Here is a 23,704-nt window from a genome sequence, read left to right on the forward strand (position 1 = left end):
CAATTAGGTCATTTCGACCAAGTGGCAGGTGCAAACTGCGCATTTCCCTCTTCATGCTTCATCTGCACCAGTGACCTTTATTTGTTGTGTGCCTGCCTTTTTCCCTTTCTGCAACCCTTTCTTCCTACTTCTTCTTCTTCTTTCCTTTCTACCTTTTAATCCCATTTTCTTATTGGCCGAGAAGAGCTTCAGGAAGAGAGGATTTTTCTGCACAGCGAAGTCATCAGGCAAGTTCCCTTCGTTCACTCTTTCTTCATTCCTGCAAGTTCTTCTTGCACTCTCTCTTAATTTTCAGTGCGAGCTCCCTTGTTATTTATTTTCTCGTGCAAGTTCCCCTGTTAGTCTCTTCATTTTATTCACTGTGAGGGGTTATATATATAGACATGTATAAAATATATTTATACATTTGTTGCTACATATGGTTCACTCTCTGCTAGAGTTCATCGAGTTTTCAAATCTGGGTATCTGTTGGAGTCTTCTTGAGGTCTCGAAATGGGGTTTGTTTTCACCCCAAGCTTTCTTCGTGAATGGCATTTTATATAGTTAGGTGAGGATGAGAACCTCTGCTCGTTCTGCATCCAAAGAAGTAGTGTTAAATGTATGTATATATATATCTGTGTGTATATCACCTCTGTATGAGCTCGTTGTTCCAAATGCATCTTATAGTTGTATGTGTTATGTCGGAATGTAAAATACTAAGTCATCTGCCACTCATTCGAACGATTTTATTGAGGTATTCGAAGGTCTTGCATCAAACAGCAAAAGCTGAACTGAAAATATATATATGTTGTTCACCCATATATGAGACCCACTTGTAAATACATATATATAACATGCGTAACGAGCTGATACCCCTCAGAGATTTGTAAAGCTTATTAGAGCATGCCCTGCCTAGCTAATCCACCATATATTCATGCTTAAACAGTCATTCGAATGCCCTTGTTCTGTTCTGTTCGGCAAACACAGTTATATATATATATACACATTCAGCTTCATTGATGTTCTAGCGAGCTCGTTCCAGCTCTTTTCCACGAGCTCACACCTATATGCTCCCTGACCATAAGCTTAATTGTGAGCTCGTTCCCGCGAGCTCATTCCTCAAGCTCTTGGCCGCGAGCTCTTGCCGCGCGCCTGACCTCAAGCTCATCCAGCGAGCCCTTGCCCAACCCCTTGATCGCGAGCTCGTTCAGCGAACTGATGCTCACCTCATGACCTCGAGCTTGTTCGCTTGTCCTTCCTGCGAGCTCTCCTGAGCTCTCTCCATAAGCCACGAGCTCATGACCTCGAGCTGGTCCCGAGCTCATCCTATATGCCTTTGAATGGGAGCTATCAGCTCTCACCCTATTTATTTACCTTTCCTTAACTTGTAAATGTTTGCATTTTCTTTAATTTATATTTTACTTCATTTACTTTAATACATAAATGTAAATAAGAAAGTACCCCCATTTGGATTCAATAAAAATATCAAAAAAATCAAAATCCATAAAAATAAAAAGTTAGAATTTTGGTTTTAGTACAAATTCACGAATTTGCAATTTTACCACCATCGAAATACATAGTTTCCATTTCTTGAAAAATTCATTAAAAATCATTTTTACAACAATGAATGCTAGTTATCAAATTATCGGGAGTTAATTTTTCAAAATGAAGACATTTTCAAAATATGTTCTATTTGGTCCATTGCCTTAGAAAAATTTCAAATTTATGTTTGACCAAAATTTTGCGTGGTGTGCTCATTTGATTGCATGGGGACTAATCGTGAACTTGAGCTATGAGTACGAATGCAAGTAAATGCATAATATCACTAGTTAAATGAAATCACAACAATCATATGATGGGAAAAATAGTTATTAAATTTATAATACTCCTCTACTGGTGAATCGAGATTTGATATTAAGTAGCATGTCTCAAAACCTATTCCTATGTTATAAATTAGATCAAGCATTTCTATGTCATAAACTATATCTTGAATTTGGTAAACGTTATGAAGTAAGATATGTTGAATTTATCTGATGATGGAAAAAAAAAACCCGGTATGGGTAAGTAATGTTGAAAGTATGAATATCGCGGAAATAAAAATTTAAGTACACGTGGTTGGCAAATGCATACATGATGCATACATGTACATGTTACATATATATATATATGTTTTGCACACCTATTATTTTGCGCAGAGGGAGAAAGGGTACCTTAGAGCATCTGGCGCGGGACGAGGTGGCCATAGCCCGATAGGTTGGCTCCATATTTATTTGTGAGGTTTTATGAAACTTATGCACTTTTGCATGCATCGATTTGTGGCTTGTGAGCCAGGAAAATTGATATTGATAATGAAATGATGCACTCTTGCATGTATTGAATGATGGCTTGCGAGCCTGTGAAAATTGATAATGATATTGGAATTTTATGCACATTTTCATAGCGGTACATGGTGACATGATATATTAAGTTGAATTGATAAATTCACGAATTATGAATTTTGTATATAATTGTGGAGTCCTTGATTACTCTTCTTGGTGTCATCGTGTTCTTGGATCCTATCTATTATTTATTGTTTCTCGAACTTGTTGAGCCTTATGGCTCACTTGATCTTCTTTGCCATTCCAAGTAAACGAAAGACAGTTATTGGGGGTGAGTCCAGTAGGACTACAGCCAGGGATAGTGGTATACGGAGACGCGTCCTAGCTTTAAAGATTCTAGTTAGTGATTTGGGGAGGTTTGTAACAATGAGAATTTGTTATGTTATGGGCATTTGAGCCTCTTATTATTTTGTATGGCCATCGAGCCTAAAGTTATGAGATGTTGGGAATGTAATTAAATCTTATTTAAATTTTCGCTGCTAGAAATGAAATGAGTTGAGTTGAGTTCAATTTTGTTCTATATCATCTATGTAAGAACCTTCTTTCGAGTATTTGGAAGCGGGCCTTACAAAAATAGAACTATGCTGAAGGCAATTTCATGTGAAAACATAGTATAGATTAAATTAGATGTTTTTATGAATAACATAATGTGAAACATGTTTTATACAAATAGTTTTTATGTAAAGATGAAGAAGAATATTTGAAATGAGGAGTTTATAAAATAGTTTTGAAAATGCGAAAGAATCATGAGTTTTAAGATGACTTCAACCATGAGAACATTTTAATGATAGTTCAAATGATAAAACAATCTACCATATTTAAGAGAGAAAAACATATGCATAGCAGATAAAGAATAATACAGTTAAAAGAAGAAATGAAAAACATGAGCTACATGGACAACAATTTTTGAGTGGTTTGGCCAAGATACCTAGTCCACTACCTTAGCTCCTTACTAAGGATTTTGAAAACATCTACTAAGGATAGTAGTTTTTACAGGTTCAACTATAACCTCCACTTTTATGGGCTAAGTCGGAACCCCAACTTTTACAAGAGCAATTGTAACCTCTACTTTTACAAGCTAAGTAAGAACCCTTACACGAGGCTTTTTCATAAAAGGCTCAACCACAACCAAACATTATTTTTCAAGGTGCAATCATAACCTTTTACAAGTTTACACAAAACATGTATAAGGATACCTCAAGAGAAAAATATAAGATATACAATGATAACACTTTTCTCTTAGGCAAAAGAGAGTTAAAAAAAATGAATGAATGAAGCATTGAACTCTCTTATACAATCTAGTTTGGATGCAACCCGTTATTGGGTCTATGTCATGGTTAATGATTTTATTTTATTTTGGTGAATAGATATATTTTTATATATCTTTCCCTATTTCCCTCTCCTTTGTTTCCCTCTATTCTCTCTTTTCCTTCCACTTTTGAGAAGTCTCCCCTTTCTTGTTTTTCTTCATCTTCTTGACCATCTCTTTCATTTGAAGCTTCAAGGGTGAGTTTCAAGTTGGAAGACAAGTTCTTCTTGGTTTATCTCCATCTAAAGAGAGGCAAATTCTCTTACATCACCTTTTGTTATGCAAGATTTTATCTCTTCTTGAATTTATATGTAGATCTACTTGATCTCTCTTCAATTTTGAGCATATCTTGCTCACTTCCATGGTTATAAACTATCGTTTTATAAAAATGAAGTTTTCTTTTTAGTTTTAAAATTTTTGTAAAAATCCTTCAAAATTTATGGGTCTTGTTGATATGATCATTTGGGGCTTTATTTACTCCAAAATTCTTTAACAAATGACATATTTTTGGTTAGATTAGAGCAACATAATTATTTGTTGGGCTATTTTGCATTTTGTCCGTATGTTCGTTTTGGGTCATGGCAACCTACGCATGCTCTATTGTTTTTAACATAACTTTTAGTAAAAATATCCGATTCGAGATTCGTTTATTGCATTATAAACTAGGCTTGATGATTTTCGATTTGATATAGGGATTGAATTTTTTTGGCTTCGATTTGAGCTCCTAGTGGCCTTGTTAATTTTTGATAAAAAAATTCATAACTTACTACTCATGTAATTCGACCTTGCTTGGGTTTTTGTGATATAACTTTCTGTGGTTATATCCGATTTGCAATTTTTTTTTGTTTCTATGTATACTAAACATCATAGGCTTCATTGTGGTATAGGATTTGAAATTTTTGGTCATGATTCTTACCCATAACATCCTTGTTGAATTTTGCACATAATGCTATAATTTTACTGTAGCAATTCTGCCTTGTTTTGGTTTTTTGGCAATAACTCATTGTGATTATTTTTTATTTTGAATCCGATTATTATTCCAGAAACCAGAGATTTGAGAATTCAATTTAATATATCTTTTATGAAATTTGACTAAGAAACAAGCCCAAAATAGGCCTTTGAATTTACCCTTCAAATTTTGGAAATTTTTTTAAATTTTATCTAATTAATCCTTTTTGTATGGGATTTTTCTTAATCATTGATCATTGACATGAAATTGGGATATGTTTATGTGATGCATGATTATATTGATTTGCGCACCTAATATTTTGCATGACGGTTATGTCTGTGGGTAAGAAAATGATATCCTATGAGCGCCTAACGTAGGTGAGGTGGCCATCAATCTAGTAGGTGAGGCTCAAATTGTTATTTTTTGTTGATGTATTTTCATGGTGTATATATATTCATGTATGGATATATTGGCCGAGTGAGCCTTGGGAATTATGTGAAGAATTCCTTACTATTGGTGCATGTGCATGAGCCTGGAAATGAATACATGTATGTATAATGATCACGGTATGGAAATGGGTGTGAATAGGAAAACTTGTGAGTTGTGTCATGCTTACACATTTTCATAGAGTCGTTACTTACTCTATCTTGGTTATCCATGCCTTTGATTCTATCTCTCCATGCTTTTTATATATATTTGTTAAGCCTTGTGGCTCGCCTTGTGACTCACCTTTTTATACTCTCACGTCATTCCAGGTAAAGGTAAAGCGGTGGTTGAGGGCGAGTCCAGTAGGGCTAAAGCCCATGTCTAGAGGTGTATAGAGACCAATCTCAAACTAGAGGGTCCTTGTTAGTGGTTTGATGAGGGCATGTTGTGAGGAAATTTTATGCTATAAATTTCATTAATGACCTTGTATATATTATGTGTAGGCCATGGTACCAAGTGGATGTACATTGCTGATGTTGTAAACCCTTATGTTAGCTTCCGCTGATTTTATCTAAGGATAGTATTTAGGATGTTGAATGTTATTATTCTATATCATCCTTGTGATGACCTCTTTTCGGATATCTTATGCTAGCGGGACTATTCTAGAGTGGGCCAATACATTGGAAATATATACAATTAATCTCACCAGATAATTTCTTAAGAGTGATAGAAGATGAACTAGATAAGCACACACTTAAGCATAGAAGAATGGCCCAAAAAAAATTAGGCTCGCTATGATTGGATTTGCTCTATGTTGTTTGAACATTAGCGACCATGGCTATATTGATAGCATAATCTTTCTTTTGTGGCTCAACAGTAGCTTGCAGCTTGTTTGATCGCACATCTTAGCCTTATATAGAAGCTTGATGGTCGGATTTAACATTGAGACCTCCACAACTCACAACTTCTTTTGATTTGACCATTAACGGTCAAATTCATTAGAATCATATGTATAATATATATAGGAAGCATTAAGCACACTTGCATAAATATATTCTAACATTTTTTATAAGAGAACACAGTTAGATGCAAATGAATAAGCAAATAAAGTGCTAACAATGAAAATTGTCCTGTTTTTTGTTTTTAATTAACGGCTATAAATTTTGAATAAATATGTCATTTACTCGACTATATATTATACAAGCATTAAGCACTCGACTACTTGGGTAGGCTTTGCAAAGGTCTTACTTAAGTATGACAAAGTCATTACTTGACTGACTAAGAAGATACAGAGGCTTGGCATTAAGCACTCGACTACTTGGCTAGGCTCACTCGACTAATAGAAAGAAATACTCAAGTATAGACAGCTAATACTTGATTAAATTTTAAGCACAAAGACTTAACCAAACTTCATCCAATCTTTACTCGATTAGAACATATAGATAATCAATTATAAAAATACATTAGTTGATTCAGAGAAGGATATACTAGACTAAGGAGATTCTTGGAGTTTTGATACTGGAGAAATACTCAATTGAAAACATTCCTTACTCGATTAATTTTGAAAATACAGTGAGTTGGTATAAAATACTCGAGTAGGAACCTTAGTAGTCGATTGAAAGAAGGAGTTGCTAAAGCATTTAATCGACTAATTTGAAACATGCACAAAGAAATTCTCGACTAAAAATATGCTCAGATTTTACAAGTTACAAAAGTACTTGATTATACCATGCTCAATTATAGATTTGATATAACACATACTCGAGTAGGTTTTTGAGATATATGATTAAATTGAAAAACATGTAGTGCAATGTTTGATTGATAGAGCTATTTTTTGATTGAAGGCAGATGAAGAAGATTTAAAGGAATTTTTAAACACTTTGCCTTCAAAAGCTTCAAAAATGCATATAATTAGTTTAACAAAAGGGTTATTATACTTAGCCAAACTTTCAAAATATTTTCTCAAACATTTAACATCAAGCTTGATCATTACAAAACTGGATTTTTCAATTTTGAAGAATATAAGAATAAATGAGTCTGAAGTTCTCCAATTTTAAAGAAAAATATATTCAGAAGCTTCATACTCCTTTATCAACTAAAACTAATACTTAGTTATTTTGAAAGACACACATAAATATATGACCATGAGGTTTTTTACTATATAAAATATTTTGGAAATCATCTATAAACCAAATTTACTGAAAACATATTTTCCAAGATTATTTTCTCCATAAATCAAAATATAAATTTCTCAAGAATTCTCAACTTATTGTCAAAACCATGTGCTTTAAGAATATTTCATTTATCCTCTAAGGTTTTCTATGAAATCAAGTGGATATATTTGGAAAGTTAGTTTTAACCAACTTTCACAAACAACACTTGTGTTTGTTTGAGCTTAAGGTTTATATTATTTAGACGTTGATAGGAAAATTGAGTTTTATATTTAAGCTCAATGTTAATGACATCTTAGATGTTGTTTGAATGATAGTTGAGTAAAGTATTGAGTATAATCGTGTATGTTTGGGTACTACTCGAGTGAATGCTCTCATTAATCAAGTATGTATTGAAAGGATTCGGCTATATCAAAAGCAATCAATTGATCAAAGTGCTAGCCGAGTATTATGCCTCATTAATCGACTAAGTATTAAGCTTAATCGAGTATAATCTTATTGTTGTGCCCCAATAATCAGGAGGGAAAAGTCTAAGCATTGCGGGGAAGGAGCTTCGAAAGCTGCTGAGGAAGGAGCTTCGGAAGCTGCTGGGAAAGTTTCCTTCGAAAGCTCCCTTTGGAAGCCCCCTTCGGAAGCGGATGGGGAAGGTTCCTTTAGAAGGAATCCTTCGGAAGGGCCACATGTGCTCCCTGCTCGATCTCTATAAAAGAGCAGGTTCAACCCTCAGAAAGGGATCCGAACATCGGTATTTCTTCCCACTTTCCTTCTGAAATTTAGTATTTTTTTCCATTCCTCACGATTATTTTCCTTCCGTTACTAACTTGAGCATCAGAGGGCCTTTGCGGGAGGGAAATCTCACGAGCCTTCTAATCCATGTTTGTCCACTACAGTTCCTTCGAAAGGACCAAACACCCTTCCGAAGGACTAAAAACCCTTCAGAAGCTACTGGGGAAGACCTTCGGAAGCTGCAGGGAAGGACCTTTGGAAGCTGCAGGGAAGGACCTTTGGAAGCTACCGGAGAAGACCTTTGGAAGCTATTGGGGACGACCTTCAGAAGTTGCAGGGAAGGACCTTCGGAAGCTACTGGAGAAGACCTTCAGAAGCTGCTGGAGAAGGACCTTCGAAAGTTTCTTGGAAAGACCTTCGGAAGCTGCTGGGGAAGTTTCTCTCGGAAGCCCCCTTCGGAAGCTGCTGGGGAAGTTCCCTTCGGAAGCCTCATTCAGAAGCCTATCCCAAGCAACCCTTTGGAAGCCTATCCCAAGCCACCCTTCGGAAGCCCCCCTTAATTTTGCAGCCAAATCTTCGATCGAGTCCCGAGGCCAACGGCATCCACGTGCATCCCACTCTTAAAAATTCTAATTGTTGTATTTTGGCAACAACAATTTGGCATTGTCTGTGGGAAACACAACAAAAAGCCAATCTTAACGCAAGATGCTAAATGGGACCAGATCAGCTAGTTCGACGAACACGCATAACTCCACCCGAATGAGCGCTTGTATAGGACACAAGACACAAGAGGCCCCAATCGGGTGGACCCTGTGGTGCCAGAATTTTCAGAAGATCACCCTGACAATGAAGTGCGTTAAGAAAACTTTCCTACGCTCGAGGGAAACTAGACCACTGGACTGGGGGGCATGGAACGTTCAGAACAGGAAAAAGTACACATAGCTGGATTGAGGAGGCATGCGACAGAACGAGGGAAGCAAGTCCAGCATGCAGCACCCGCTAGTCAGGAACAACACTCATTTGGACAGTCTTCAATTCCAAATAGAGACCTCGTGGAGACTTTAGTACCTCTAGAACCCTTCGGGATAGCCCCACCCACGGTCCTGCTATCAGATTATGAACAACTACAGAAGAATTTTGAGGAACTAAAACAACAAAATGATGAACTCAAGACAAACAATGAGAAGAATATGAGAAGACTACAAGAAATCACTGCTTTGCTGCGTGAACTAATTCCCCACATGAGACAAGCCGATAAGGGGGGAGAGCACCGGAGATCCCTAGAAACCTCTCCAAGGATCACACAACATGGGGAAAGAGTTAGAACTCCATGGCTGAATAACCAAGTCCTAGAAATGACAGACTTGAGAAAGGAATGTGATATGAGGATAGGAAAAGCTCCCATGTATAAAGAGACAACGGGAAGCACCTACTCACGAGCTCCTTATGTCCCACCTCCTCACAAAAACGAAGCAAAATAGGAAACACTTAAGGCATCTGACATTGAGCGCCTCATAGAAGAGGTCCTAGAGCAGAAGCAGGTAATGATGACGCCTAATAAAATGCACCCGAAGGGGTTTCCATTATCTGAAGAACTCTAAAGGCAACCAGTGCAACAAGGATTCGAACTGCCGCAGCTTTCGGTATACTCGGGAAAGGAGGACCCAGAGAAGCACCTACGACACTTCGTTGCAGTGGCTGTGTTACATGGGTGGAATGAGGTCACTAGGTATAGAGCCTTCCCACTCTCCCTAGTAAGACCGGCTTAACAGTGGTTCACTAAGTTACCAACCGGACATGTCCGATCATTTGAACAGTTGAAGAAAGGGTTTCTGGAGGCGTTCGCTGCCTATGTCTCGAATAAGAGGAGTGTCATGTATTTGATGAGCTTGCACCAAATGAATCCTTAAAGCGATACATTGAGCGGTTTAGGGCTGCAACGCAAGAGGTGAGGGACCTCCCGATTAGTTTGGCAGCCTCTGCTTAATGGAACCGCCTATGCCCCGCTCAGAAGATCACTAGCATTTTTTGAGCCAGACTCAATGGCCGAATTGTTTGCCCGAGCCGAACAATTCATCATTCAAATAGAAATTTTAAAAGCATGGGAAGGGAAAAGAAGAGGGAGGCTGAACGACGTTGGGTCAGACACATCAGTGAAGTTGCCGAGAAAAGAATAGCCCCCATAAGATGCAATTCTAGAGCTTTGCTCCTTTCACTAAGCCAAGAGTCGCTATCCTTTCCTCCATCGCACATGGGCAGGGACATGGCACACTATAGAATAGTGTCAGGAGCTATGAAACCAGATTGAGCAGCTAATCAAAGATGGAAAACTCAATCGATTCATACTAGATAAACCAAAAAACCATCAAGGCCAGGGGAAAAGGTCCAGGAGAAACAATCAGAGAAGATGTGAAGAGCAAGACCTGGAACACTATGCACCATCAAAGGTATTTCCCTGCTCTATTGGTCGGGGCTAGCTATGAAAGATCTGAAGCACAAGACATGGAGATGCGTTCATTGCAAGAGGCACTACCCAACTCCGCTATGAGCCAGAATTATTTTTAAAATTTGTCATTGTAATAATATCCCCCAATACATAAAAGAATATACCCCCTGTATTCCCATGGAGTAGGCAAAACTATAAGACGAACCACGTAACCTATGCCTTGTGCATTTGTATGTATGGTGAAATGTAATGCAGGTGCAATAGCTCAGTGATGACCCTGATGAGATCACGTGACTCGGTAGAAATCAGGCACATATGACCCCAAGCCGGGTCAGGATCATCGGATGCTCCGATGATTGTGCCCGCAGACTCACTTGGATCCCTCAATTGAGTCCAATGCTATGCCCCTGAGCTAGACCCGACTCCTCAATTGATCTGGCACTTAGGTCTCCCAGTAAGCTCGGACACTCGGAAAGAATCCAGAACCGGACTAACTATTGAACCTGGATACACCGAGGACAGATTGACTCTCATGAGGGACAGAAGGTGGTGAAGCCGCTACATGGTAAGTTGAAAAGCATCCACACCGCGTGAGGCTTAAGTTATCTAGTTGCAATCTGGTTCCTATGACCTAAGACCATCTCGGGATCGTCGAATGCTCTGATGCTTGTGCCAGCAGACTCACCTAGATCTCTCGATTGAGTCCGGTACTATGCCCCTGAGCTAGACCCGACTCCTCGATTGATCTGGCGCTCAGGTCCCCGGTGAGCTCGGACACCCAGAAGGAATCTCAAACTAGATCGTTGGCCAACTCCAAATCCCCTGGGATAAACCAGACCTCAAAGAAGTAAGCCGTTATATGGTAAGTCGAAAGACACCCTCGCCATGCGAGGTTTATCTTGCCTAGGTGCGATACGGTGCTTATGACCTAAGACCAACTCAGGATCATTGGATACTTTGACGCCTGTGCCCGCAGACTCACCTAGATCCCTCGATTGAGTTCGGTGCTATGCCCCTAAGCTAGACCTGACTCCTCGATTGATCTGGCGCCTAGGTCTCCCAGCAAGCTCGAACACCCAGAAGGAATCTCTTTGGTCAAAGCCAAATCCCTTTGGATAAACCAGACCTCAAAGGGATGGACGAAGAAAATAAGAGACAAGATGCAACCCTTGAAGACCCAACCGCCAGGACTCAATTTAATGCCTATGATGATAGACCAACTCGGGATCATCGAATGCTCTGATGCCTATTGTAACGACCAGCTCCCACTTATGGGCGCCACCAATAAATAATCGACCAGATTACTCACCCGACGAACCACAACTGAAGGGTTGGACTATGTTTCAATAGGGAACGCCCTAGGTGGGAACTAGGCTTCGTCCTTCCCTTCGCTCCACTCAGGAATCGGTCCCAACTCAAATAAGAAAAACTCAGCTGACCGAGACCCGAAACCGGAGTGAGCTTCACCTCTCTTCAGCTCGCCTCATAGCAAGCCAGAGGTGACCCAGGCACAAAGCTAGCATAACAAACACTTCGCTGAGTATTGGGGATTTATGAGAACATACCTTGCTGATCTTTACTCGGTTCAAACTTGGCTTCCACAACTATAGCCACATATACATCACGCAAACACACAATCAGCTATCACACCATTATGATTACAACAACTAGATACCTCCAGTGCTCAATAACGCTCACATTAATCACATGAATACATATAAGAAAATACAGGAGAATACACATCCACACATCTCGGGCAACGATGCGAGTTGCCACAACAGCCTCCCGACACCATCCCTGCTTGCATATGGTCTTGCATCATCTACAACATGACGTAAAATCTCATGAGTCATAAAGACTCAGTAAGGGTGCAATGCATGGAAATATGAATATAACCATTTTTATCTATGCCAAATGCATGCAAAATGAGGCTAGGCCCATCCATCCTCACAACCCTCCAAGGTTTGAGGCGTTAACCTATCAACCTCCACAACACTAGTCCTCTTTATGGCCACATGTTCACTAGATCTCACATCACGCAAGATAACCACTACATGCAAATGCTTTATAAAAACATTATCAAACATATTTACCAACTTGCAAGGCCACCTCCACATGGGGCCATCCCTTACCTGGATTGAAGCTTCACCCCTGCCTCGGGCGAGAATGCCAGCCCAGACTCCGAGCTCTTCTAGGATCACTGCCTCCCCAGACGAACCTAGATGCAAACACACACAAACCCAACTCCATTAATATCCGACGTTAAACCAATGCCTTTAGCTTCGCCACACATCGCAAAACTTCCCAACAACAACTTCCAATTAACCCCACCCGAGGGTTCAATCCAACCAATACGACACAATTCATTATCTCACATAATGAAAATATTTTGAAAATAATTAAATTAATTACCTCGATTAATCTGGAGAAGAAGTTCGATCAAATGCCTACACCGGCAATACCTCTTTGGCTGCCATTTCGAATCCAAAATCCTAATTTTTGAGCTTCCGGCATGCTCCTCGGGCCCCAAATTAATTTCTAGAATTTTCCCCAATTTTTCTGGAATTTTTCCCTATTTTCCAAATTTTCCATATTTTCGTTTTCTTTTTTCTTTTCTTTTCTTTTCTTTTCTTTTCTTTTCTTTCTTCCTCCTTTCTTCTCTTCTTCCCACGCATGCCCGCTTCTTCTTCAACCTCCAGCGCGCCGCCTACCACCGCCGCGGCTCCGCCAGCCCACACTGTAGCTGTGGCCACCACTGCCAGCCGCTTCTGGTTGCTCTACAACCACTGCAAGCGATCGCTGCCGCCATGAGCAGCCACGAACCAGCTTCCCTTGCGCACAACTGGTTGCCATGGCCGACGCCAATCTCCACTGCTGCTCACGCGACCTCGTCGGCCGCCTCAGCTCGCTGTGACCCCGAGCGCGCCACCGCTGAGTCGCCGTCGCTGCTCCGTCGCCTTCGGCTGCCTCGTTGCGGGGGTGCTTCATCGTCGGCCATGGCAGCTACTACTGTGGCCGATCTTCTCCCTTTCTCGCTTCTTCATCCCTCTCACTCTTTCTCACGCATTGCTCTCTCTCTCGGCCATAGCTCCCTCGATCCGATTCTCTCTCCCTCGCGATCTCTCAGTCTCCTCTACTTCGGCCATTTCAAATATGGCTGATACAAACACTAGGAAGCTTCCTTGAAGCTTCATCACACACACACGCTATATATATATATATAATACACAAATTAAATTAATTCCCCAATTTCACATTAATCCCACTTAAAGAATTTTAATTACACTTGGGAATTTTCAATAATTGCTTTTGGGCCCTCCAAAGCTTTAAATTATTATCATCAACCCACCAAACTCTTGATTTCTCAAAAATTAATTACCGACTTTTACTCAGAAATACCGAGTTCGTCCCTGCGCTTGCGTGAACCTCTAATCGACTCGAAAACATTTCAGGGTTGCCTTATTCGCAAAACCGGACCACCCCTAGGGTCCCCTTAGCTTCCCAGAGGTCCCCTGTAACCATTCGGGACTGGCACCCATTCAAGCTTATACCAAAATTATTCCAAAAATTATTCCTGATCGGACTGCTTCCAGCGTTCTTATCCTTATCTCGGGACGCTTACCAATCTCTTGCCCTCTTCCCTGGACACCCAAGTCCCGAGGCACTCCCTAATGCCAATTCGATAATTTTATTAATTAACTTCTTGAAATCAACCTTCGAGCTTCCCGGACCACCCGAGGTCCTACCAAAATAATCAAACTTTATTTATTTTTCAATACCATGTAATACTGGGTATTACATTCCACCCCCTTAAAGAATTTCATCCTTGAAATTCACTTTATCATACTTTCCTGCCCAAGACAATCACATTCTCAGGCTACTCTCTGAATCCCCTGCTCGAGAATCTCGTAGCCGAACCATTTCTCACCCTTTACTTCGGGTTATTCCCACCTCAAGGCTTCACTTAGGCATTTGGTCCTCCGCCTCTTGAGGACATTCACCAACCAAATACCACCTTGGCCTCTAGCCAAATCGCACCACTAGTCGCTGGTTATGCTTACTGCAACGATATCCATCTCCGAATGGATTTCCTCTACCTCAAAGCATTGCTTTGCAATTTATTTCCCATTTCCCCTCAACCGAATTCAACACGCGTTAACATTGCATCACTGATTAGTCTACTACGATTTTACGCTGATCACACACGGCAACGTTTCCCATTGCCAAACACACATGGTCATGATTTTACGTTGGTCCAACCAGCAACGTTTTAGCACTAACCATACGTCGCAATGTCACTTCTAGTGCCAACAAGACACTCTGACACCTATGCCACCATGGCATACCGCCATTAATCACAAGCATGCATAATTTGAGTTGATCCTCATGGCAACCTCTCATCACCGATCAACCAACCATGCTAGCACTACATGGGAAGCAACCATTTGGCCCACGCAGCCAACTTTGACCATTTTATACATGGTCTACTACCTTGACCAGCTGATAGCATGCATATTTATACCATATTTTGGCATTTCACCTCATTCTTATTAGGCCATTTGAAGCAATTTTTGCTGATATTTCATTGTTTCTATTTTATTATGCTTCAAATTGTCCTTACACTATTTTCTATCTTACCTCTACTCTATGGATCCAGGCTTTAGGGAATATTGGATGGGCTAGAGAAGTAGCTCAACTAAAGGAGCTTGGGCCTACTAAAGGAGCTTGGGCCTACTTTCAAGGAGCTTGGGCCTACAATCAAGGAGCAGACTTGGGCTCACTTGTTTTCTGTTGGGCTAGGCCCAACCCTAGCCTCCCTAGCCTTTCCTTTCTTGGCCATGTATTTAAGGCCTCTTAGCATTAATTTTCAGAACATCATCATATAGATAGAGAGGAGAAAATAGAGAGGATTCTGCCCGTTTTTGTTGTTGTAGCACTTTCCTGTTTTTTACATCTTTTGTTCCATTTTGTTTTCCTTTCTGTAATGATAGGCTAGAGCATTTGTAACCGGTTGTGTGTCTTGAATCCATGTGGAATTTGAGTCCCGGATGAGCTGCAAGAATCTGGTTTGTTGTTTGTTTCTTATTCATTTCTATTTGGTTTAGTTTGAGCAGATTTGTGAATGCATGGAGTTCATGGCAGGTTTGTGTGAATTTGCATGGTTTCATATTCTGTTAAGTGCTTAAGAGAACAGAATGTTATAGCCGGTTGGTATAACATCTCGGAAATGAATATTATGTGCTTGAACGGTTGTTCTTGCATAGGTCCGGATAGGTTGAATAGAGAGTGAATGGTTGCATTTTGTTTACAAGAGATTTCTGTATCCATTTTGTTGTTCCAATCATTCTAATCCTTGGACGGTTGTTGGGGATACTTTGAGTTTGTTTTCCGGAGATCAAAGCATCTAGCAAACCAAGATATATAGAGTGGACAAGGAAGATTTCACATAGGAGACAAATACACAGCCGGTTGCACTCCTCTTATTGATTTTTCATCCATCTTCATCTTTCTGTTTTGCCAATTAGTTTTCTGTCAAAACAACCCCCCCCTAAACAAACTGTTATTGGTATTGGTTCTCTTTGTTGGTAGAAGAAGGTGAGGCTCCTTGTGAGAGATGACCTAGGGTGCACTTTGCTGCAAACTAGAGAAGAGATTCATAGATCTCTAATTCTGGAGCGGTTCGACAATCGCTGGTCAGAATTTTGGCGCCGTTGCCGGGGAGCCAAGTTTTTTCTTCTAAAAACATAGAGGACCGACCCTATTCTCTGTTTGTTTTGTTTTCTTGTTCGAGTGTTTTCTCTATTTTGTGTTCTTGGTGATAAGGTTATCAGTTTTTGTGTTCTTGGTGAAGAGAAATTCTGTTCTGTTCTTGAGATGAACTGATAGCAAGCAGCAACAGAAAAGCCTTATTTACCTTTTCGATCTTCTTTTTGTGTGTGTGTGTTTCCTTTTCTGTTTTCTTGTTTCTAGTATCATTTTTGAACAAAGAAGTGGCTGTTGGAGAGGGCTGCACGATCTGATCTTCTGAAAAAGCAACCCTGCAGCCCTGCAGCAACTGAAAAAGCACAAAACACCTGCAGTCCTTCTCTGATTTTCAGTAGCACACCTGCAGTCCTTCTCTGATCTTCATGTGCTCTGATAGGTGATAGCATGCATATTTATACCATATTTTGGCATTTCACCTCACTCTTATTAGGCCATTTGAAGCAATTTTTGCTGATATTTCATTGTTTCTATTTTATTATGCTTCAAATTGTCCTTACACTATTTTCTATCTTACCTCTACTCTATGGATCCAGGCTTTAGGGAATATTGGATGGGCTAAAGGAGCTTTGGCTCAACTAAAGGAGCTTGGGCCTACTAAAGGAGCTTGGGCCTACAATAAAGGAGCAGACTTGGGCTCACTTGTTTTCTGTTGGGCTAGGCCCAACCCTAGCCTCCCTAGCCTTTCCTTTCTTTCTTGGCCATGTATTTAAGGCCTCTTAGCATTAATTTTCAGATATCATCATAGAGAAAGAGAGGAGAAAATAGAGAGGATTCTACCCGTTTTTATCATTATAGCATTTTTCTGTTTTCTACATTTTTGTTCCATTCTGTTTTCCTTGCTGTAATGATAGGCTAGAACATTTTGTAACCGGTTGTGTGTCTTGAATCCATGTGGAATTTGAGTCCCAAATGAGCTACAAGAATCTGGTTTGTTGTTTGTTTCTTATTCAATTCTATTTGGTTTAGTTTGAGCAGATTTGTGAATGCATGGAGTTCATGGCAGGTTTGTGTGAGCTTGCATGGTTTCATTTTCTGTTAAATGCTTAAGAGAACAGAATGTTATAGCCGGTTGGTATAACATCTCGGAAATGAATATTGTGTGCTTGAACGGTTGTTCTTGCATAGGTCCGGATAGGTTGAATAGAGAGTGAATGGTTGCATGTTGTTTGCAAGAGATTTCTGCATTCATTTTGTTATTTCCAATCATTCTAATCCTTGGACGGTTGTTGGGGATGCTTGAGTTTGTTTTCCGGAGATCAAAGCATCTAGCAAACCAAGATATATAGAGTGGACAAGGAAGATTTCACATAGGAGACAAATACACAGCCGGTTGCACTCCTCTTATTGATTTTTTTCATCCATCTTCATATTTCTGTTTTGCCAATTAGTTTTCTGTCAAAACCCCCCCCCAAACAAACTGTTATTGGTTATGTTGGTTCTCCTTTGTTGGTAGAAGAAAGTGAGGCTCCTTGTGAGAGATGACCTAGGGTGCACTTTGCTGCAAACTAGAGAAGAGATGCAAACATAGATCTCTAATTCTGGAGCGGTTCGATAGCCGGTCAATAGGCACTGAAAAGCAAGCTTACACAGCAAGGGGAGACAACCCTGCAGCAGATCAGGAGCATAACCATTTTTAGCATGCTCTGAATCCCACTTTTCTGCCTCTGACAGCAGATCACCTGACCAAGAGGATATTCCATTTTTCTTTCTCACATTTTTCTTTTATTTTCTCTTTTAACACTCCATTCAACGTTGTCTTTACCTTCCACACTAATCTCCCTTTTCGTTTGGCAGATAGGCATCAGCAGCTGCAACCAAAAGAAAGCAACCAGCAGCAGCCTTCCATTCAGCAGCGGTTTTGACCATCTTCATGACAGATAGCATTATTTAAGGATTGAGCTCGAGATACCGGTGCTATCCTCTTCCTTTCTCATCCCTACTTGATATTCTTTCAAGTCCATATGCTTTCCTTGATGTTTTCTTGCATATAGAGTGGTTTCTAAGGCAAAATAAGAGTAGGTTTTGAGGGAAAAAAATCAGTTTCCCGGTTACTGTTCATAGCTTTTCACTTGCTCCGATTGAGCTGATTTTTGGTGTCCAAAGAAATGGGGGTGTGGGGATCAATAGTCACAATTTTGCTGTGAAAAGAGCCTTTTTTGGCCAAATTCCAACGTTTAGACCACTTTTTGGGCCATTTTGTGTTTCTTAGTGGCTAATTTGGTGTGGTTTTTAGTGTTTTTAGGTCCCTCAGTGTTTTTGTGTTGAAATTTTGTGAAAAATTGCATAAAAAAATCGTCTAAGGGCTTATTGTTTGACCTGTTTTTGTGTTTTTGTTTGTGTGTTTTTGTTTGTGTTTCTGTGTTCTTGGTATGCATAAGCCATTTTGTGTGCTGTTTTTGTGCTGATCTCTAGTGCATGACCAGGTCATCTAAGAAAACATTACTTGACTTGGATCTTGAATTAGAGAACACTCTTAGAAGGCAAGCTAGAGAGCTTAAGTCTCGGGATAGGATTGACCCTAATAGTGTGTCTAACACTTCATCCGAACCTATTCCAGAATTCATCAATATGGCAGATAATGGTAATGGAAATAATGGAAATAATGGTAATGGAAATAATGCAAATCATGGTCATTTGGATGGTAGAACCATTAGAGAGTTGGCTGCACCTGATGTGCATTACCAGCCCCTATGTATTCAATACCCACAGTTGGATGCTAACTTTGAACTAAAATCTGGACTAATCCACTTGTTGGCCAAGTTTCATGGTCTTGCAGGAGAGGATCCACACAAGCATCTGAAAGAATTTCATGTTGTTTGCTCAACCATGCGGCCACAAGGAGTAGATGAAGAGCAGATCAAGCTGAGAGTCTTCCCATTCTCACTTGATGGATCAGTCAAAGATTGGCTCTACTACCTGCCACCAGCTGCCATTACCAGCTGGGATGGATTGAAAAGGATCTTCCTGGAAAAATTCTTTCCAGCCTCCAGAACAGCATCAATAAGGAAGGAAATTTGTGGTATAAGGCAGATGAGTGGTGAGACTCTACATGAGTATTGGGAGAGGTTCAAGAAGTTGTGTTCCAGCTGCCCTCACCATCAGATAAGTGACCAACTCCTAATTCAATATCTCTATGAAGGTCTAATCCCCATGGACAGGTACTTGGTAGATGCTGCAAGTGGAGGAGCCTTGGCAGAGAAGACCCCAGCAGCTGCACAAGAGCTGATATCAAAGATGGCACAAAATGCCCAGCAGTTTGGCACCAGAATTAACACTCCTACAAAAGCCATAAATGAAGTCAATGTGGCTACCACTATGGACCAGCAAAGGATGGAAAACAAGCTTGAGGAATTGGCTTCCATGGTCAGGCAGTTGGCATTAGAGAGAAAGCAACCCCAGCAGCAGCTTTGTGGCATTTGCTCCTTGCCATCCCATACAACAGACCAATGCCCACAGTTGCAAGAAAATAATGAGACATGTGCAGGCATTTTTCCTGGAAGACCATTCCAGCACCAGCAGCACAGCCAACCACAACCTTCCAATAGGTATGACCCATACTCAGCCACCTACAATCCAGGTTGGAGAGACCATCCGAACCTCAGATATGGCAGCCCTTCCAATCAACATGTGCACCAGCAGCCATACCACCAGAATCAACCATTTCAGCAGAGGTTCCATCCTTCAATTTCAAGCAACCATGCTCCACCACCAAGGCAGAACCAAGCCATGCAGCAAGCACCACCATTACCCAAGTCAGAACCTACCTTGGATGATCTTGTCAAGCAACTAGCAGCCAACACACTCCAATTCCAACAGAAAACAGAAACCACAATTCAAAATTTGGAGACCCAAATAGGCCAGCTAGCCACAAACATCAATGAGTTAAGGAGTCAAGGTTCGGGGCAGCTTCCTTCACAACCAGTTGCCAATCCAAGGGGTAATGTTAGTGCCATCATGCTTCGAAGTGGGAAAGAAGTGATCATCCCAACCCCTCCACCATCATCAAACATGGAGTAACATGTAGAGGAGCAGAATGTAGAGGGTAGCAAAGAGCAGCAACCCCTCTCAGTCCAAGAAGCCAAGCAACCAAACTCCAGCTATCAAGAACAAGGAGAGTCTTCCAACATCCAGCCCCTACCATTCCCACATCGAGCAACACAAAACAAGAAAAGAGCAGAGGCTGAAGTGGATAAAGAGATTCTGGAAACATTCCAGAAAGTTGAAGTCAACATCCCCCTCCTTGAAGCCATTAGACAGATCCCCAAGTATGCAAAATTTCTCAAGGATTTGTGTACTCACAAGAGGAAGCTTATGGGGAATGAGAAGATCAACCTTGGGAGAAATGTCTCTGCCCTTATCCAACCTGCCATGCCAGCAAAGTGTAAAGATCCAGGGATGTTCTCCATTCCTTGTACTATAGGAGACATGCAATTTAGCAATGCTTTACTAGATTTAGGTGCATCCATTAATGTCATGCCTAACTCTATTTATGCTTCATTGCAGTGTGGTCCTTTGAAGCCAACAGGAGTGGTTGTCCAACTAGCCAATAGAAGTACTGCACACCCCACTGGAGTCCTAGAAGATGTGCTGGTTAAGGTTAAGGATTTAATCTTTCCAGCAGATTTTTATGTTTTGAATATGGAAGATAACAGCACACTTGAGCATGCACCCTTGATCCTAGGGAGACCATTCTTAAAAACTGCTAGAACTATTATCAATGTGCATGAGGGTACACTTTCCATGGAATTTGCTGGTAACACAATTAACTTCAAGATACTTGATGCCATGAAATTCCCTGCTGAGGATCATTCCACTTTTCAAGTAAATAGAGTTGACCTATTAGTGAATGAAGCATGTTCTGAGTCTTCTGATTTAATTGATAAATTCCCCACTGTGCATGAGTTCCCAGATACGATTATTTGCACTAATTGTAGTGATGGAGAGAGTCAATGTGCTGCATGCTTAGAGATTGCTGAATTTTTGCATAGCCATGAGTTTGATTTTGATGCTAACATTTCCCAAATGGAAGATAGTGCTGCTAACCTTGTTGAGCAGGTTGATAGTGCCTTGGAGTTAGAGTTCCAGTCAAATAGGTCAGCCCCCTCTTTGCAGCAGCCACCCACCATTCAGTGCAAGCCTTTGCCTCAGCACCTCAAGTATGCATTCTTGGAGAAAGATGAGAAGCTGCCAGTCATCATTGCAAACAACTTGCAGCCTGACCAAGAGAGAAAGTTGCTGGATGTGCTGAAAAATAATAAGAAAGCAATTGGGTGGACTTTAGCGGACATAACTGGAATCAGCCCATCTGTTTGCATGCACCGTATCTTATTGGAGGAATGAGCAAAACCAGCAAGGCAGCCTCAAAGAAGACTTAACCCAACCATCCTTGATGTGGTAAAACAGGAGGTAAGTAAATTACTTGCAGCCGGCATTATTTACCCTATTTCTGACAGCAAGTGGGTGAGTCCCGTGCAGGTTGTTCCAAAAAAGACGGGCATCACGGTGGTCCCAAATGAGCACAATGAGCTCATCCCCATGAGAGTGCAGAACAGTTGGAGAGTCTGCATTGATTATAGAAAGCTGAACCAAGCAACCAGAAAAGATCATTTCCCCCTCCCATTCATTGATCAGATGTTGGAGAGGTTGGCTGGTAAGTCACACTATTGTTTCCTTGACGGTTTTTCTGGATACTTTCAGATTTGCATAGCCCCAGAGGATCAAGAGAAGACCACCTTCACCTGCCCCTTTGGCACATTCGCTTATAGAAGAATGCCTTTCGGTCTATGTAATGCTCCAGGTACCTTTCAGCGATGCATGGTAAGTATATTTTCAGATTTTCTAGAGCATTGCATGGAAGTATTCATGGATGATTTTTCAGTTTATGGCACTTCTTTTGATGATTGCTTGGTTAGCTTGGGTAGAGTCCTAGAGAGATGCATTGAAAAGAACCTTGTTTTAAATTTTGAAAAATGTCATTTCATGGTAGAACAAGGAATTGTTTTAGGGCATGTTCTGTCTAAGAAGGGTATAGAAGTGGATCGGTCTAAGGTTGATGTTATTGCTTCATTGCCTTACCCCACCTCTGTGAAGGAGGTGCGTTCTTTCCTTGGCCATGCAGGATTTTACAGGAGGTTCATCAAGGATTCAGCAAGATTGCACTTCCACTTTCCCACCTTCTCCAGAAAGAAGTGACCTTCCACTTTGATGAGCAGTGCAAGCGAGCATTCGAGGAACTGAAGAGTCGATTGATTTCTCCACCCATCATACAGCCACCCGACTGGGAGTTGCCCTTCGAGCTGATGTGCGACGCCTCCAACTTTGCAGTGGGCGCCGTCCTTTCACAACGTGTGGAGAAGAAGTCACATGTCATTGCCTATGCCTCGCGCACCTTGGATGCTGCTCAAGCAAACTACACCACGACTGAGAAGGAGCTTTTAGCTATTGTGTTTGCTTTAGATAAATTTCGCTCCTATCTTCTGGGTTCTAATGTTATCGTGTTTTCTGACCATGCAGCCCTAAAATACTTATTGAAGAAGCCCGATGCTAAGCCCCGGTTGATACGGTGGATGCTCCTACTTCAGGAGTTCAATGTGGAGATAAAAGATAAGAGTGGGGCCGAGAACCTAGTAGCTGATCATTTGAGCCGGGTCCCTCCTTCTTCAGATTCCACAGTCATGGACTCCCAGCCTATCAGGGATGATTTCCCAGATGAGTTATTATACCACATTCATGGTGTTGAGCCCTGGTATGCTGATTTGGTAAATTATTTAGTTGCTTCTGAATTACCTGCATATTTTAAGAAGGAACAGCTAAATAAATTTAAGAGTCAGGCTCGGTATTATGTGTGGGATGATCCCTATCTGTGGCGCATGTGTAGTGACCAGGTCATTAGGAGATGTGTGCCTAACCATGAGTTTGCATCTGTCTTAAATTTTTGTCACACACTTGCATGTGGTGGTCACTTTGGTCCCCAACATACAGCTAGGAAAGTCCTAGATTCTGGATTATATTGGCCTTCACTCTTTAAGGATTCATATGAGTTCTGTAAGAATTGCACACGTTGTCAACACACAGGCACTATATCACGTAGGAATGAAATGCCTCAACAACCCTTATTGTTTTGTGAAATCTTTGATGTTTGGGGCATTGACTTCATGGGTCCATTTCCTGTGTCATTTGGTTATTTGTACATTCTGTTAGCTGTGGATTATGTTTCTAAATGGGTGGAAGCTAAAGCCACCAGGACTGATGATGCTTCTGTGGTTGCAGATTTTGTTCGTTCTCACATCTTTTGCAGGTTTGGCATGCCTAGGGCCATCATCAGCGACCAAGGATCCCACTTTTGCAACAGAAAGATGGACACCCTACTTCGTAAGTATGGGGTAATACACAAAGTGGCGACTCCTTATCATCCACAGACTAATGGGCAAGCTGAAGTCTCAAATAGGGAAATCAAGCAGATTTTGGAGAAGACTGTCCAGCCCAATAGGAAAGACTGGAGCACGAGATTAGAAGATGCACTTTGGGCCTACCGCACGGCCTACAAAACCCCCA

The 23,704-nt window shown here is 40.9% G+C and overlaps 1 protein-coding gene and 1 non-coding gene across 2 annotated transcripts in view; one reads left to right on the forward strand and one right to left on the reverse strand.

Annotated features, from left to right (window-relative positions):
• LOC127802183 (uncharacterized) overlaps positions 1–23,704 on the forward strand; it is a 100,839-nt gene that overhangs the window by 29,058 nt on the left and 48,077 nt on the right. Inside the window, 2 exon segments of the mRNA XM_052337889.1 lie at positions 21,806–22,289; positions 22,292–22,529. Coding sequence (XP_052193849.1) covers positions 21,806–22,289; positions 22,292–22,529 — 722 coding nt within the window.
• Positions 19,150–19,254, reverse strand: LOC127802913 (small nucleolar RNA R71). Its single transcript, XR_008023369.1, has one exon. It is a non-coding gene; the product is annotated as a small nucleolar RNA R71 (small nucleolar RNA).

Source organism: Diospyros lotus, chromosome 5, assembly GCF_014633365.1.
Source record: "Diospyros lotus cultivar Yz01 chromosome 5, ASM1463336v1, whole genome shotgun sequence".
NCBI classification, from domain to species: domain Eukaryota; kingdom Viridiplantae; phylum Streptophyta; class Magnoliopsida; order Ericales; family Ebenaceae; genus Diospyros; species Diospyros lotus.